The 18,957-nt window shown below is 51.5% G+C and overlaps 2 protein-coding genes across 4 annotated transcripts in view; one reads left to right on the forward strand and one right to left on the reverse strand.

The window, feature by feature from the left end:
- Positions 1–2,173, reverse strand: part of ITFG1 (integrin alpha FG-GAP repeat containing 1) — a 146,162-nt gene extending 143,989 nt beyond the window's left edge. Inside the window, exon 1 of the mRNA XM_073659677.1 lies at positions 1,915–2,173. Coding sequence (XP_073515778.1) covers positions 1,915–2,092 — 178 coding nt within the window. The 5' untranslated portion in view covers positions 2,093–2,173. The remainder of the gene's footprint in view (positions 1–1,914) is intronic.
- The window catches only part of PHKB (phosphorylase kinase regulatory subunit beta), a 103,938-nt gene continuing 87,096 nt past the window's right edge, over positions 2,116–18,957 (forward strand). For 2 of the 3 annotated variants that reach the window (XM_073659675.1, XM_073659674.1), the window contains exons 1-2: positions 2,116–2,268; positions 4,587–4,743. In XM_073659675.1, coding sequence (XP_073515776.1) covers positions 4,674–4,743 — 70 coding nt within the window. In that variant the 5' untranslated portion in view covers positions 2,116–2,268; positions 4,587–4,673. The remainder of the gene's footprint in view (positions 2,269–4,586; positions 4,744–18,957) is intronic. The other variant, XM_073659676.1, reaches the window with a different exon arrangement.

Raw genomic sequence — 18,957 nt, forward strand, 5'->3', positions numbered from 1 at the left:
CACCGCGCGCCACCGCTCCTGCGGACCCTCAGTATTGTGCTGCTCTCATGGACAAACTGCTTCTGTTAAGGTCTAATCTTCACATTTTCTGCACCCCGGCTCCAGTGTTTTGTACATAGTTTAGTCACTTGTCCTTGCTTACACGTGGAACGTCTGGCTGCAATTCTTCCACAAAGACAACTTGTGCCCAGACGTCTCCAGACAGTAAAGGGTGTAACTGGTCCCACTGGTCGCTGGTGAAGGTAGAGAGCGGTCGCCAAATATTGATGGGACTTATCTGTTTTGTTCCTTCACTTTGTATTTTGCTATCTGATACAAATGAACTTTCTATTTTTTAAGCTATTTAATCGTTTTAAGGTAATAAACAAATGTCAATTGCTTATTACAGATTATAAAATATTGGAATATCCCCAAAAAATTGCACAAGTCACAGGAGATGAAACCTATGTGTCCAACCAATGGAAGATCATCACCCAGATGATAAAGGACATTAGTGACGCCCGTCATGCACAGGGAAACCCGTATCACACATCTTCCAGTGCTTCCATCATGAAACCTAAAGGACATTGTCCTTTGTTGTCGTCCTTCACATCTCCGGCCTCAAGAGACCCAGGGTCCCAACCCCGGCCCCCCTCCTTCAGGCTCTCAGTACAGCACCAAACGAGATGGACTGATGGACTAGACCTTCTGTCTCCTCCCCAGGGTTGTCGATGTCAGCAAACTGCTCTTACGCATCATTCTTTACCACTCTCTACAGCGAACTATACTTTCAATTGTAATGTGACAGTCGCCGCCAGATCCGGGGTGGGGAGCGCGGGGGTCTCTGACAGTCGCCGCCAGATCAGGGGGGTGGGGAGTGCGGGGGCCTCTGACTGTCGCCGCCAGATCCGGGATGGAGAGCGCGGGGGCCTCTGACCGTCGCCGCCAGATCCGGGGTGGGGAGCGCGGGGGCCTCTGACCGTCGCCACCAGATCCGGGGTGGGGAGCGCAGGGGCCTCTGACCGTCGCCACCAGATCCGGGGTGGGGAGCGCGGGGGCCTCTGACCGTCGCCACCAGATCCGGGGTGGGGAGCGCGGGGGCCTCTGACCGTCGCCACCAGATCCGGGGTGGGGAGGGCGGGGGCCTCTGACCGTCGCCACCAGATCCGGGCGGAGTCTCTGACCGGAATCACTGATGGAACAGACCCCAGAAAGCTGCCATTAAAATGATAGTAGCCAGGTAGTGCACCTTCTGCTGTGTCGCCCTCTGGGGGTCTACGCTGGTGAATATACTGCACAGGTAATAGGAGGAATAACTTCTGATGTCTGTTTATGCTCTGACACAGTCACCAGTGTGAATGCGCACTAACACACCCCATAGATTGATAGGGGAGCCGACACTCCACACATGCGCCAATCCAATCTGGGACCTTATGGGGCGGCCATATATTAAAGGCGACACACATCAGTGTGGAATCCTCCATGGTTCGGTGCAGCTCCCACCCTGGCCCTCCGTCCGTCCTGTAACGTCTTCATCCCTGGCTCCGTCTCGCCCAAGTTCTACTTTCAGAAAGTCGTCATCCTCAGCCGCAGTTTGTTATAAAACCAAATAAAGTAAATATCCCCCCACCCTCCCCAGGTCCACCATGAGCTCTGCAGCTCTTAGGGCGACCGTGTACGCGGCAGATGCGCAGTTTGCTGATTGGCTTTTGATGTGATGTCAGCACCGCAGGCAGCGGAGGAGAATGAGTAGTGGACCCAGGGAGAGGGAGGAAGGCACTTTTTTTTATTTACTTCAGCAGTGGATGGAGATTTTCTCAAAGTGGACAATTCCTTTAAGGAGGCGGATTATAGCGCACAGGGGGCTGTGCACACACACACTGGTCCCAGGAGCTGACACTCCGCTGTCACACAGGACCGCCCGCCTCCTCTCACCTCCTCTGACGATGAACAGATCCGTCTGTTTGTCCGCGTTGAAGTCCCCGAATGCCGCCAGCCACCCCCGGGAGTCTGCGCCCAGCACGTCCCCGGTGACGTTCCTCAGGGAGGCCCGGAGCGGTAACACGGCGACGAAGAGGAGCAGCAGCAGGAGCGGGAGTCTGAGCTCCTCCATCCCGGCTGTCAGCAGCAGCGCCGTCTGTCTACAGAGCACTTCCGGGTAATGACGTCACCACGCGCCGGGACGGCGGCCTGGAAGCGGCACAACACTGTGGAGTGCGGTCATGGCTCAGGTGCTGGCGGACGTGAGCTGGAAGGTGCTGGAGCTGCGGGCCCGGTCCAGGCGCTCAGGTGCGGGCAGGAGGCGGTGCTGTGTGCGAGTGTCCCCCCTGCACCCCGGGCAGTGTGTGTGCGGGGCCCCGCATGTGGCCCCTGTGTGCTGTGCTGTGTGGGGCCCCCACTGTCGCCCCCTCCGGCCATGTCGTCCTTTGTGGCTTCTCTTTTACGGTTTTGGTCACATACATTTTTATATATCTTACATTTTGTGAGCGGTCACCCACGATAGCAACTGTCGCCATGGAAACGCAGGGTTTGCGTCTTTACCTTTCCCTAGAGTCTGTTATTACTCGAATAATCGATCCAGTGGTCACAATGCGACGTCCGGACGCCGCGTGTGACCTGACAGTGTGCGGTGTATGAGCGTCGCCCCTGGTTACGTGTCGTGTGCCCCCCGATTATCGTATGTCAAGGGACCATCACCGCGGAGCGCGGCACGTGGGGTCTGCAGCTGCCTGGAGCGTCGCGTCCATCACATAGACCGACGACCCGCGAAGTCACATCATCTACAGGATGTGGGGTCACATGATCAGGGGGCTTCGGCCCCCTTCGGGACCCCCTCGGACGATCGGGTTGACGACGGCTCGGCCCCCTCGGACGATCGGGTTGGCGACGGCTCGGCCCCCTCGGACGATCGGGTTGGCGACGGCTCGGCCTTCCCTGGGACCCCCCTTCACTTACTGCCAGCCTGAATTTTATAGGTAGAAAGAGCTGGAGACGGCGCTACACCAGCACTGATCCTTTTTCCGGATCGTTCCCGGTTCCACAGGTCGGACCCTCACCGATCGTGAAATGACGGCACATCGTATACGCCATCACCTTTTTTATAATGGAATCCATTTTCACTATTCCTAACTTGCGGCTTCCTGTCTGTTACAAAACTTCAGCTCCCAGCATGCTCTTTTGACTATAATCTGTTCGGGCATGCTGCTGGGAGTTGTAGTGTTGCAGCGATGGGAGAGCCCTGCTTCATAGAATGGTTATTGCGATCACTCAGAACATGGCGTCTTTGTGCTGTTAGGATATTTTTATTGGGTCCATCTGCTCGGACCCCCTTGTGCCACCTTCTAATAAACACTGTGGGGAATTAACTCACCTTCTTGCTCCAGTTTTCTGGCAAATAAATAGGTGCAAATTTGGACACATTTTTATTTTGCATCGTTTATTTTACACTTTTTTTTTCAATATATATATAAAAATCTGAGCGAGGCCTGGATGGACGGCCGCTTTATTTTATTTCCCGGGCGGAGCGGTTTATCGTTGGGTGCAGCCGCTGTGATATTTGGAAATGTATCAAGCACAATACAAGAGGAGTTCTCACAGTTACATGGCCCGGTTGTGTGTCTTGTATGTCGCAGAGCTGTTTTGCAGTCCTATGTAAAATCACCGGTAAGACCTGACTCTTAGCTCATTGATCCAGTGATTGTGGCTCTAGAAGTCGTCACATCGATGATCTCACAATTACTTGCAGTGGCCCCATTGTTCCCTAACCTGCACCCCTCCCCAGGATGAGCTGGGTACACACAGGGGCTGGGTCCATTGTGCTGGCTGTTTACTGACCTCGGTCACAGCGGAGTAATAAAAGGAACCTTAGATTATTAGTAGGGCCTTAAGTGCATATTTATGAAGACCAATCCGCCCCCCACCCAGCAGAACTTCATATAACTTCTGGCTCATTCAGGGGCCACAACACAGGGATTTGAGTCACCGTCCTGCTCTTGAAATATCTGGGGTGATTTCCGGCTCCTTTAAGTGTGTACCCGGCTTTACCCACGGGGGGTTGGCGCTCCGTCGCTGGTAACTATCACCCCCATCCACAGACTTCTTAGTGATCACATGGTCATTAACCAATCATGTCTTCCATTTTTAAGAAACACTCCGGAAAAAAAAAGTTAGTTCCTCAGGGGCAGAGAATGACAAACAAATAATCCGTGTGTCATGCTCCGCGCTCCTGGGGGTCTTCCATCAGGGGTGACACCATTTTATCCGGAGTGCTCCTTAAAGCCACCAATCTAACATTGAAATTGTAATGTTGGCCACAAGTATGTAGTAGACTGACTTGAGTTGGGGGGGTCCGGACTGGACCCCTTTTTTACACCATCACATTTCCCCACTCCTTAGGATGCCATATAGTGTCATGGCGCTGACAATCCCAGAACCCGTGATAAATTTTGCAGCGTTCACACTTTACGGCATCCTGACGTGAGCTGGGGTTTCTGTGTTTTGTGCACTGTATACCGTGTGTGATTAACACCTGAGTGATGTTTTTTGTTTTTCTCTCCTTCTGTCGTCTTCTTCTGCTCCTCATTTTGCGGATTTCTCTTGTAACGCAGCCGCTAACACCTTAATTTCACTGTAATTGCCCCTAACCGCTACTAACCTGTCGCCCAATTGGGTTGAGACGTCTGTGGTTGGTCCCAATGCAGTCGAGTAAAATGGCGCAGCTGGTCGACAGGACCGTATCTTTGTCGCCCTCGTTCTTGCGATCAGGTGAGTGCTGAGAATTCCTGTTTATTGCTTGTGTGATACAATGTTGCACGCGATTTATTGTGATGTCAATGATTACTGCAGCAGTTATCTGTCAGAAGGCATTTTTTGGGATTACTGTCACGATCTCTGCCCAAGGCGTCTCGTTTTCCTTGTGAATGCCGACTTATCCTGTACTGATCCTGAGTTACTTATTTATGTTACTCATATATAGCGCCATTAATTCCACAGCGCTTTACAGACATTATCAGCACTGTCCCCATTGGGGCTCACAGTCTAGATCCCCTATCAGTATGTCTGTGGAGTGTGGGAGGAAACCCACGCAAACACGGGGAGAACATACAAACTCCTTGCAGATGTTGTCCTTGATGGCGCATGTGAACCCTGGACCCCCTGCTCCCCTACATCCTGTATTATCCTCCAGAGCTGCACTCACTATTCTGCTGGTGCAGTCACTGTGTACATACATTACATTACTGATCCTGAGTTACATCCTGTATTATACTCCAGAGCTGCACTCACTATTCTGCTGGTGCAGTCACTGTGTACATACATTACATTACTGATCCTGTACTGATCCTGAGTTACATCCTGTATTATACTCCAGAGCTGCACTCACTATTCTGCTGGTGCAGTCACTGTGTACATACATTACATTACTGATCGTCAGTTACATCCTGTATTATACTCCAGAGCAGCACTCAATATTCTGCTGGTGCAGTCATTGTGTACATACATTACATTACTGATCCTGAGTTACATCCTGTATTATACTCCAGAGCTGCACTCACTATTCTGCTGGTGCAGTCACTGTGTACATACATTACATTACTGATCCTGAGTTACATCCTGTATTATACTCCAGAGCTGCACTCACCATTCTGCTGGTGCAGTCACTGTGTACATACATTACTGATCCTGAGTTACCTCCTGTATTATACTCCAGAGCTGCACTCACTATTCTGCTGGTACAGTCACTATGTACATACATTACATTACTGATCCTGAGTTACCTCCTGTATTATACTCCAGAGCTGCACTCACTATTCTGCTGCTGCAGTCACTGTGTACATACATTACATTACTGATCGTCAGTTACATCCTGTATTATACTCCAGAGCTGCACTCACTATTCTGCTGGTGCAGTCACTGTGTACATAAATTACATTACTGATCCTGAGTTACATCCTGTATTATCCTCCAGAGCTGCGCTCACTATTCTGCTAGTGCAGTCACTGTGTACATACATTACATTACTGATCCTGAGTTACATCCTGTATTATACTCCAGAGCTGCACTCACTATTCTGCTGGTACATTCACTGTGTACATACATTACATTACTGATCCTGAGTTACATCCTGTATTATACTCCAGAGCTGCACTCACTATTCTGCTGGTGCAGTCACTGTGTACATACATTACATTACTGATCCTGAGTTACATCCTGTATTATACTCCACAGCTGCGCTCACTATTCTGCTGGTGCAGTCACTGTGTACATACATTACATTACTGATCCTGAGTTACATCCTGTATTATACTCCAGAGCTGCACTCACTATTCTGCTGGTGCAGTCACTGTGTACATACATTACATTACTGATCCTGAGTTACATCCTGTATTATACTCCAGAGCTGCACTCACTATTCTGCTGGTGCAGTCACTGTGTACATGCATTACATTACTGATCCTGAGTTACATCCTGTATTATACTCCAGAGCTGCACTCACTATTCTGCTGGTGGAGTCACTGTGTACATACATTACTGATCCTGAGTTACATTGTGCATTATACTCCAGAGCTGCACTCACTATTCTGCTGGTGCAGTCACTGTGTACATACATTACATTACTGATCCTGAGTTACATCCTGTATTATACTCCAGAGCTGCACTCACTATTCTGCTGGTGCAGTCACTGTGTACATACATTACATTACTGATCCTGAGTTACATCCTGTATTATACTCCAGAGTGGCACTCACTATTCTGCTGGTGCAGTCACTGTGTACATACATTACATTACTGATCCTGAGTTACATCCTGTATTATACTCCAGAGCTGCGCTCACTATTCTGCTGTTAGTGTTGTTCTCAGTGACCTTTATCCCGGTGCTCTCCCTGATCTGTTACAGGTTCTGATTGTTCCCTGGTTGTTATATGTGACTCTGATACTTTGTTTCTTCGGTCTCCTCCTGCTCCTGGGGGTCTTCTGAGTCGTCCATGGTTGACATTATATTTGGTCGCTCTGTTTACATGTGACCCTGCGGGGTCAAGAACAGCGAAAAGATCAATATCCTAAATATAGCCCCCGATGTTAGCTGACACTACCCCCAGGCAGCCGAGGATGGGGGGTGGGCTTCTCACACATGACCGCTGCAGCCTGACCTGACTGCTCTCATCTGAGCCCCGGACCCTGCATTAGGGGCAGCACGCTGTACACCTGTGTGAGCCCCGGACCCTGCATTAGGGGCAGTGCGGTGTACACCTGTGTGAGCCCCGAACCCTGCATTAGGGGCAGCGCGCTGTACACCTGTGTGAGCCCCGGACCCTGCATTAGGGGCAGCACGCTGTACACCTGTGTGAGCCCCGGACCCTGCATTAGGGGCAGCACGCTGTACACCTGTGTGAGCCCCGGACCCTGGATTTGGGGCAGCGCGGTGTACACCTGTGTGAGCCCCGGACCCTGCATTAGGGGCAGCGCGGTGTACACTTGTGTGATCCCCGGACCCCGCATTAGGGGCAGCACGCTGTACACCTGTGTGAGCCCCGGACCCCGCATTAGGGGCAGCACGCTGTACACCTGTGTGAGCCCCGGACCCTGCATTAGGGGCAGCACGCTGTACACCTGTGTGAGCCCCGGACCCTGGATTTGGGGCAGCGCGGTGTACACCTGTGTGAGCCCCGGACCCCGCATTAGGGGCAGCGCGGTGTACACTTGTGTGAGCCCCGGACCCCGCATTAGGGGCAGCACGCTGTACACCTGTGTGAGCCCCGGACCCCGCATTAGGGGCAGCATGTTGTACACTTGTGTGTGAACCCTGGACCCCGCATTAGGGGCAGCGCGCTGTACACCTGTGTGAGCCCCGGACCCTGCATTAGGGGCAGCACGCTGTACACCTGTGTGAGCCCCTGGACCCCGCATTAGGGGCAGTGCGGTGTACACCTGTGTGAGCCCCTGGACCCCGCATTAGGGGCAGTGCGGTGTACACCTGTGTGAGCCCCGGACCCCGCGTTAGGGGCTCACACAGGTGTACACCGCACTGCCCCTAATGCGGGGTCCAGGGGCTCACACAGGTGTACACCGCACGACCCCGCATTAGGGGCAGTGCGGTGTACACCTGTGTGAGCCCCTGGACCCCGCATTAGGGGCAGTGCGGTGTACACCTGTGTGAGCCCCGGACCCCGCGTTAGGGGCAGCACGTTGTACACCTGTGTGAGCCCCGGACCCCGCGTTAGGGGCAGCACGTTGTACACCTGTGTGAGCCCCGGACCCCGCGTTAGGGGCAGCACGCTGTACACCTGTGTGAGCCCCGGACCCCGCATTAGGGGCAGCACGCTGTACACCTGTGTGAGCCCCGGACCCCGCATTAGGGGCAGCACGCTGTACACCTGTGTGAGCCCCGGACCCCGCATTAGGGGCAGCACGCTGTACACCTGTGTGAGCCCCGGACCCCGCATTAGGGGCAGCGCGGTGTATACCTGTGTGAGCCCCGTACCCCGCATTAGGGGCTGTGCGGTGTACACCTGTGTGAGCCCCGGACCCCGCATTAGGGGCTGTGCGGTGTACACCTGTGTGAGCCCCGGACCCCGCATTAGGGGCAGCGCGCTGTACACCTGTGTGAGCCCCGGACCCCGCATTAGGGGCAGCGCGGTGTACACCTGTGTGAGCCCCGGACCCTGCATTTGGGGCAGCGCGGTGTACACCTGTGTGAGCCCCGGACCCTGCATTTGGGGCAGCGCGGTGTACACCTGTGTGAGCCCCGGACCCTGCATTAGGGGCAGCGCGCTGTACACCTGTGTGAGCCCCGGACCCTGCATTAGGGGCAGCGCGCTGTACACCTGTGTGAGCCCCGGGCCCTGCGTTAGAGGCAGCGCGCTGTACACCTGTGTGAGCCCCGGACCCTGCGTTAGGGGCAGCGCGCTGTACACCTGTGTGAGCCCCGGACCCTGCATTTGGGGCAGCGCGGTGTACACCTGTGTGAGCCCCGGACCCTGCGTTAGGGGCAGCGCGGTGTACACCTGTGTGAGCCCCGGACCCTGCGTTAGGGGCAGCGCGCTGTACACCTGTGTGAGCCCCGGGCCCTGCGTTAGGGGCAGCGCGGTGTACACCTGTGTGAGCCCCGGACCCTGCGTTAGGGGCAGCGCGCTGTACACCTGTGTGAGCCCCGGGCCCTGCGTTAGGGGCAGCGCGCTGTACACCTGTGTGAGCCCCGGGCCCTGCGTTAGGGGCAGCGCGGTGTACACCTGTGTGAGCCCCGGACCCTGCGTTAGGGGCAGCGCGCTGTACACCTGTGTGAGCCCCGGACCCTGCGTTAGGGGCAGCGCGCTGTACACCTGTGTGAGCCCCGGACCCTGCATTAGGGGCAGCGCGCTGTACACCTGTGTGAGCCCCGGACCCTGCATTTGGGGCAGCGCGGTGTACACCTGTGTGAGCCCCGGACCCTGCATTAGGGGCAGCGCGGTGTACACCTGTGTGAGCGCACACCAGTGTATTCTCTAAGTATCGGCCCCTCGTACCCGGCACTTATTATTTAGTTCTGTCTCCTGAGCGTCCGGGGTCTTTTCTCCGGGGACCTGTATCCATTTCTGGGGTGAATTAATCAGGCAGGATGTTCTCTGCCGCCGGTGATCTGCAGCTTCCAGTAATTACCAGCGAGGAGCCCGCGGTCGGGTCACACGTGGCGCAAACCCCGCTGTAGGTCGGAGAGAATTTCTTGCATTTCTTTATTTTTCTCTTCTTTCTCCATAGCATAAAATATGGTAATCCTATAGTCAGGGACTTAAAGGGGAGGCACAGCTCACACCAGGTTCTTAAAGGGGTCCTCCATTTTTTTTATATATGGTGGGGAATCAAAGCTAAATATAGGCGTGTTTTCTTTCCGGGATCTCCTGCTGCAAAGAGCTTCTCTCTTTCCTGCTTTTCTCGGACAGACCATCGGTTGGAATGGCCACTGTGAGATACTTTATTTCACCTGAGGTGGCGCTGTAGGGAAATTTAATTCTGCAGGTGCGGAGTTCCAGGAGATTGGGGGGGAGAGTTTATGATTGACTTATTTTTAAATAAGTATTGCGCTCTTGATTCCCATCGAACTTCCTCTGCTGACGGAATACTGATTGGCTGCAGCGGTCGCAGCCAGTGAAGGCATCAATGACATCAGTTATTTAATGATGTCAAACTTAATCGAGAGGGAATGTGTTGATTGGCGGAAAGAGCTCATGATTGACAGAAGTGCTCGTGCTAATCCTTCTCTGCAGAATTCTGATTACAGCTCCGGACACGCATTCTTTTGAACCCTGATTTCCCCTTTTAAATCCTTTCTTGCTCTTCGTACATATAGTTCCTTATTTTAGACACTTGAGATCCCATCGTGCTTAATATTAACTGAAAACCGGAGCCCTGATAGAGGTCACGGTGTCCGGGCGAAGCCATTAATCTGTCCCGTTCTGCGGGTCGCCGTGCGGTGACATCCCCTATTAAGGCGCTCGCAGAATTTGCTTGCTCAGGAGAATGAGGGAATGTTGAGATTTCTTCGGCTCGGATTGCTGATGGGGACGCAGCGAGCGCGGCGGAGTGCACTTTACCTGTCAGCAGAGGAAGAGTCCTGCATCCATCACCCCCGGCGGCCCGCTCAGAAAAGCGGCTTTGTTTAGTCTTATATCTTCCCTTTCCTTGACAGCAAGCAGAGATGGAGCCCAATGACTTCCATGCTTTCGACACTTTTATTCCTGCCATCCGAGCCGCTGATCCAGCAAAGGAAGCCCATGCCTACAGTAAATCATTGTGGACACCCCCTTTAGTCCCTGACCATGTGCTGCAGTTCCCCTCTCCCCTTTGCTACATTGTGCACAATCCTCTTCATGTGATGATACAATGTATCATCTACAGCTGTCCCATACACCTGATGGGCGCAGTCCTCCGCCTCTTGTCTTTCGGGGTCACGTCATTTATCCCCTGCGTCCTCCATCATTTCCATACCCTCCTTCATTACGAAAGTGTCCAACGTCAAAGTATCTCCCGAAAAAAATCACAATTTATCCCAACAACAAAGCAATTATGTTCTGTAAATCCTCCGGCGGACAGGAGATGGTATCACGCCGACCGATCCGAGGGAAGTGTGAATTATATGACATTCAATTAGACCGCCGACCTCACAGCGAGGATTTTTAATCGTGCCGGTGACTGAGGCCGCGCTGTCCTGCCCGTCATCCCCCCCATCAGATCTGCTGCAACATATTATACATTCTTATGTGGTCTATGCATATTCATGGCGAGAACATCGGATTTGTAGAGATTTTATTTTATGGAAAACTCAAATTTATCTTTTTATTCTCTTTTTTCATCCATGGTGGATTATGTATCATTATATCAGGCAGAGCTCCAAATCCACAGCTTAGACAGTGGAGATTTATTAAGGCTGTTTGTTTTTTGTGGACACCACTAGGGGGAGCTCCCTGTATACAAAGATACATGATAAGATTCTGTCTGCAGCCACAACTAGAGGGAGCTCCCTGTATACAAAGATACATGATAAGATTCTGTCTGCAGCTACCACTAGGGGGAGCTCCCTGTATACAGAGATACATGATAAGATCCTGTCTGCAGCCACCACTAGGGGGAGCTCCCTGTATACGGAGATAAATGATAAGATCCTGTCTGCAGTCACCACTAGGAAAAGCTCCCTGTATACAGAGATGCATGATAAGGTCCTGTCTGCAGACACCACTAGGGGGAGCTCCCTGTATACAGAGATACATGATAAGATCCTGTCTGCAGTCACCACTAGGAAAAGCTCCCTGTATACAGAGATGCTTGATAAGGTCCTGTCTGCAGACACCACTAGGGGGAGCTCCCTGTATACAGAGATACATGATAAGATCCTGTCTGTAGCCACCACTAGGGGGAGCTCCCTGTATACAGAGATACATGATAAGATCCTGTCTGCAGTCACCACTAGGGGGAGCTCCCTGTATACAGAGATACATGATAAGATCCTGTCTGTAGCCACCACTAGGGGGAGCTCCCTGTATACAGAGATACATGATAACATCCTGTCTGCAGCCACCACTAGGGGGAGCTCCCTGTATACAGAGATACATGATAAGATTCTGTCTACAGCCACCACTAGGGGGAGCTCCCTGTATACAGAGATACATGATAAGATTCTGTCTGCAGCCACCTCTAGGGGGAGCTCCCTGTATACTGAGATACATGATAAGATCCTGTCTGCAGTCACCACTAGGGGGAGCTCCCTGTATACAGAGATACATGATAAGATCCTGTCTGCAGTCACCACTAGGGGGAGCTCCCTGTATACAGAGATACATGATAAGATCCTGTCTGCAGTCACCACTAGGGGGAGCTCCCTGTATACAGAGATACATGATAAGATCCTGTCTGCAGCCACCACTAGGGGGAGCTCCCTGTATACAGAGATACATAAGATTCTGTCAGCAGCCACCACTAGGGGGAGCTCCCTGTATACAGAGATACATGATAAGATCCTGTCTGCAGTCACCACTAGGGGGAGCTCACTGTATACAGAGATACATGATAAGATCCTGTCTGCAGTCACCACTAGGGGGAGCTCCCTGTATACAGAGATACATAAGATCCTGTCTGCAGCCACCACTAGAGGGAGCTCCCTGTATACAGAGATACATGATGAGATCCTGACTGCAGCCACCACTAGAGGGAGCTCCCTGTATACAGAGATACATGATGAGATCCTGCCTGCAGCCACCACTAGGGGGAGCTCCCTGTATACAGAGATACATGATAAGATCCTGTCTGCAGTCACGACTAGGGGGAGCTCCCTGTATACAGAGATACATGATAAGATCCTGTCTGCAGCCACTACTAGAGGGAGCTCCCTGTATACAGAGATACATGATAAGATCCTGTCTGCAGTCACCACTAGGGGGAGCTCCCTGTATACAGAGATACATGATGAGATCCTGTCTGCAGTCACCACTAGGGGGAGCTCCCTGTATACAGAGATACATGATGAGATCCTGACTGCAGCCACCACTAGAGGGAGCTCCCTGTATACAGAGATGCATGATAAGGTCCTGTCTGCAGACACCACTAGGGGGAGCTCCCTGTATACAGAGATACATGATAAGATCCTGTCTGCAGTCACCACTAGGAAAAGCTCCCTGTATACAGAGATGCATGATAAGGTCCTGTCTGCAGACACCACTAGGGGGAGCTCCCTGTATACAGAGATACATGATAAGATCCTGTCTGTAGCCACCACTAGGGGGAGCTCCCTGTATACAGAGATACATGATAAGATCCTGTCTGCAGTCACCACTAGGGGGAGCTCCCTGTATACAGAGATACATGATAAGATCCTGTCTGCAGCCACTACTAGAGGGAGCTCCCTGTATACAGAGATACATGATAAGATCCTGTCTGCAGTCACCACTAGGGGGAGCTCCCTGTATACAGAGATACATGATAAGATCCTGTCTGCAGCCACTACTAGAGGGAGCTCCCTATATACAGAGATACATGATAAGATCCTGTCTGCAGTCACCACTAGGGGGAGCTCCCTGTATACAGAGATACATGATGAGATCCTGTCTGCAGTCACCACTAGGGGGAGCTCCCTGTATACAGAGATACATGATGAGATCCTGACTGCAGCCACCACTAGAGGGAGCTCCCTGTATACAGAGATGCATGATAAGGTCCTGTCTGCAGACACCACTAGGGGGAGCTCCCTGTATACAGAGATACATGATAAGATCCTGTCTGCAGTCACCACTAGGAAAAGCTCCCTGTATACAGAGATGCATGATAAGGTCCTGTCTGCAGACACCACTAGGGGGAGCTCCCTGTATACAGAGATACATGATAAGATCCTGTCTGCAGTCACCACTAGGGGGAGCTCCCTGTATACAGAGATACATGATAAGATCCTGTCTGTAGCCACCACTAGGGGGAGCTCCCTGTATACAGAGATACATGATAACATCCTGTCTGCAGCCACCACTAGGGGGAGCTCCCTGTATACAGAGATACATGATAAGATTCTGTCTACAGCCACCACTAGGGGGAGCTCCCTGTATACAGAGATACATGATAAGATTCTGTCTGCAGCCACCTCTAGGGGGAGCTCCCTGTATACTGAGATACATGATAAGATCCTGTCTGCAGTCACCACTAGGGGGAGCTCCCTGTATACAGAGATACATGATAAGATCCTGTCTGCAGTCACCACTAGGGGGAGCTCCCTGTATACAGAGATACATGATAAGATCCTGTCTGCAGCCACCACTAGGGGGAGCTCCCTGTATACAGAGATACATAAGATTCTGTCAGCAGCCACCACTAGGGGGAGCTCCCTGTATACAGAGATACATGATAAGATCCTGTCTGCAGTCACCACTAGGGGGAGCTCCCTGTATACAGAGATACATGATAAGATCCTGTCTGCAGTCACCACTAGGGGGAGCTCCCTGTATACAGAGATACATGATAAGATCCTGTCTGCAGCCACCACTAGAGGGAGCTCCCTGTATACAGAGATACATGATGAGATCCTGCCTGCAGCCACCACTAGGGGGAGCTCCCTGTATACAGAGATACATGATAAGATCCTGTCTGCAGCCACTACTAGAGGGAGCTCCCTGTATACAGAGATACATGATAAGATCCTGTCTGCAGTCACCACTAGGGGGAGCTCCCTGTATACAGAGATACATGATGAGATCCTGTCTGCAGTCACCACTAGGGGGAGCTCCCTGTATACAGAGATACATGATGAGATCCTGACTGCAGCCACCACTAGAGGGAGCTCCCTGTATACAGAGATGCATGATAAGGTCCTGTCTGCAGACACCACTAGGGGGAGCTCCCTGTATACAGAGATACATGATAAGATCCTGTCTGCAGTCACCACTAGGAAAAGCTCCCTGTATACAGAGATGCATGATAAGGTCCTGTCTGCAGACACCACTAGGGGGAGCTCCCTGTATACAGAGATACATGATAAGATCCTGTCTGTAGCCACCACTAGGGGGAGCTCCCTGTATACAGAGATACATGATAAGATCCTGTCTGCAGTCACCACTAGGGGGAGCTCCCTGTATACAGAGATACATGATAAGATCCTGTCTGCAGCCACTACTAGAGGGAGCTCCCTGTATACAGAGATACATGATAAGATCCTGTCTGCAGTCACCACTAGGGGGAGCTCCCTGTATACAGAGATACATGATAAGATCCTGTCTGCAGCCACTACTAGAGGGAGCTCCCTGTATACAGAGATACATGATAAGATCCTGTCTGCAGTCACCACTAGGGGGAGCTCCCTGTATACAGAGATACATGATGAGATCCTGTCTGCAGTCACCACTAGGGGGAGCTCCCTGTATACAGAGATACATGATAAGATCCTGTCTGCAGTCACCACTAGAGGGAGCTCCCTGTATACAGAGATGCATGATAAGGTCCTGTCTGCAGACACCACTAGGGGGAGCTCCCTGTATACAGAGATACATGATAAGATCCTGTCTGTAGCCACCACTAGGGGGAGCTCCCTGTATACAGAGATACATGATAAGATCCTGTCTGCAGTCACCACTAGGGGGAGCTCCCTGTATACAGAGATACATGATAAGATCCTGTCTGTAGCCACCACTAGGGGGAGCTCCCTGTATACAGAGATACATGATAACATCCTGTCTGCAGCCACCACTAGGGGGAGCTCCCTGTATACAGAGATACATGATAAGATTCTGTCTACAGCCACCACTAGGGGGAGCTCCCTGTATACAGAGATACATGATAAGATTCTGTCTGCAGCCACCTCTAGGGGGAGCTCCCTGTATACTGAGATACATGATAAGATCCTGTCTGCAGTCACCACTAGGGGGAGCTCCCTGTATACAGAGATACATGATAAGATCCTGTCTGCAGTCACCACTAGGGGGAGCTCCCTGTATACAGAGATACATGATAAGATCCTGTCTGCAGCCACCACTAGGGGGAGCTCCCTGTATACAGAGATACATAAGATTCTGTCAGCAGCCACCACTAGGGGGAGCTCCCTGTATACAGAGATACATAAGATTCTGTCTGCAGTCACCACTAGGGGGAGCTCCCTGTATACCGAGATACATGATAAGATCCTGTCTGCAGTCACCACTAGGGGGAGCTCACTGTATACAGAGATACATGATAAGATCCTGTCTGCAGTCACCACTAGGGGGAGCTCCCTGTATACAGAGATACATGATAAGATCCTGTCTGCAGCCACCACTAGAGGGAGCTCCCTGTATACAGAGATACATGATGAGATCCTGACTGCAGCCACCACTAGAGGGAGCTCCCTGTATACAGAGATACATGATGAGATCCTGCCTGCAGCCACCACTAGGGGGAGCTCCCTGTATACAGAGATACATGATAAGATCCTGTCTGCAGTCACCACTAGGGTGAGCTCCCTGTATACAGAGATACATGATGAGATCCTGACTGCAGCCACCACTAGAGGGAGCTCCCTGTATACAGAGATACATGATGAGATCCTGCCTGCAGCCACCACAAGGGGGAGCTCCCTGTATACAGAGATACATGATAAGATCCTGTCTGCAGTCACCACTAGGGGGAGCTCCCTGTATACAGAGATACATGATAAGATCCTGTCTGCAGCCACTACTAGAGGGAGCTCCCTGTATACAGAGATACATAAGATTCTGTCTGCAGCCACCACTAGGGGGGGATCCCTGTATACAGAGATACATAAGATTCTGTCTGCAGCCACCACTAGGGGGAGCTCCCTGTATACTGGGATACATAAGATCCTGTCTGCAGCCACCACTAGGGGGAGCTCCCTGTATACAGAGATACATGATAAGATACTGTCTGCAGCCACCACTAGGGGGAGCTCCCTGTATACAGAGATACATGGTAAGATCCTGTCTGCAGCCACCACTAGGGGGAGCTCCCTGTATACAGAGATACATGGTAAGATCCTGTCTGCAGCCACCACTAGGGGGAGCTCCCTGTATACAGAGATACATGATAAGATCCTGTCTGCAGCCACCACTAGGGGGAGCTCCCTGTATACAGAGATACATGGTAAGATCCTGTCTGCAGCCACCACTAGGGGGAGCTCCCTGTATACAGAGATACATGGTAAGATCCTGTCTGCAGCCACCACTAGGGGGAGCTCCCTGTATACAGAGATACATGATAAGATCCTGTCTGCAGACACCACTAGGGGGAGCTCCCTGTATACAGAGATACATGATAAGATCCTGTCTGCAGCCACCACTAGGAGGAGCTCCCTGTATACAGAGATACATGATAAGATTTTGTCTGCAGCCACCACTAGGGGGAGCTCCCTGTATAAAGAGATACATGATAAGATCCTGTCTGCAACCACCACTAGGGGGAGCTCCCTGTATACAGAGATACATGATAAGATCCTGTCTGCAGCCACCATTAGGGGGAGCTCCCTGTATACAGAGATACATGATAAGTTTCTGTCTGCAGCCACCACTAGGGGGAGCTCCCTGTATACAGCGATACATAAGGTTCTGTCTGCAGCCACCACTAGGGGGAGCTCCCTAGATTTGCTTGGTACATGAGACCCCCTTTAAATGGTCTGGATGGTTTGTTGCTCATGCTGGTGGGCGTCTCTCTGCTTCCCTGGCGGCTCTGCCTGGCGGCTGTCACTGTGAGTGATGGGCAGCGGCAGCTTTGTGTCTTCATACTTAATATTCATGTGTCTGGTTGAGTGATGCCTGTGTTAGTGCAGTGAGCGCGGCGCGTCTGCGGGGAGCTAATAATAACTCTGTTTGCTGTTTTATCAGTTTGTATTTGATGGTTGTTGCTTCTTCTGTTCAGATGAACGGTCGGCGGATGGTGATGGGGGGCGGAAAGACATTACAAGGACACTGCTCACTGATGTGTTCCTGCAGCCGCCTGCGCGGCCCTCCACATCCACAGTATCCTCACCGCTGTACTCCATTATACAGTCACCCCCATCTGCGACTGAGCAAGCAAAGCCCTGCTATGGTAGAAATGCGCTGCAGTGGTGTCCATTGTACCGGAGAGATACTCTGCAGAAAATCGTGGAGGTAGGGATGAGCCTCACAGCAGAATAGCGAGTGCAGCTCTGGGGTATAATACTGGAGGTAACTCAGGATCAGTAATGTAATGTATGTACACAGTGACTGCACCAGCAGAATAGTGAGTGCAGCTCTGGAGTATAATACAGGATTTAACTTAGGATCAGTAATGTATGTACACAGTGACCGCACCAGCAGAATAGTGAGCACAGCTCTGGAGTATAATACAGGATGTGACTCAGGAACAGTAATGTATGTACACAGTGACTGCACCAGCGGAATAGTGAGTGCAGCTCTGGAGTATAATACAGGATGTAACTCAGGATCAGTAATGTAATGTATGTACACAGTGACTGCACCAGCAGAATAGTGAGTGCAGCTCTGGAGTATAATACAGGATGTAAATCAGGATCAGCAATGTATGTACACAGTGACTGCACCAGCAGAATAGTGAGTGCAGCTCTGGAGTATAATACAGGAGGTAACTCAGGATCAGTAATGTAATGTATGTACACAGTGACTGCACCAGCAGAATAGTGAGTGCAGCTCTGGAGTATAATACAGGATGTAAATCAGGATCAGCAATGTATGTACACAGTGACTGCACCAGCAGAATAGTGAGTGCAGCTCTGGAGTATAATGCAGGATGTAACTCAGGATCAGTAATGTATGTACACAGTGACTGCACCAGCAGAATAGTGAGTGCAGCTCTGGAGTATAATACAGGATGTAACTCCGGATCAGTAATGTAATGCATGTACACAGTGACTGCACCAGCAGAATAGTGAGTGCAGCTCTGGAGTATAATACAGGATGTAACTCAGGATCAGTAATGTAATGCATGTACACAGTGACTGCACCAGCAGAATAGTGAGTGCAGCTCTGGAGTATAATACAGGATGTAACTCAG

This window comes from Phyllobates terribilis, unplaced genomic scaffold (assembly GCF_046119375.1).
Source record: "Phyllobates terribilis strain yellow unplaced genomic scaffold, ASM4611937v1 Scaffold_14__1_contigs__length_39327217, whole genome shotgun sequence".
NCBI lineage: Eukaryota > Metazoa > Chordata > Amphibia > Anura > Dendrobatidae > Phyllobates > Phyllobates terribilis.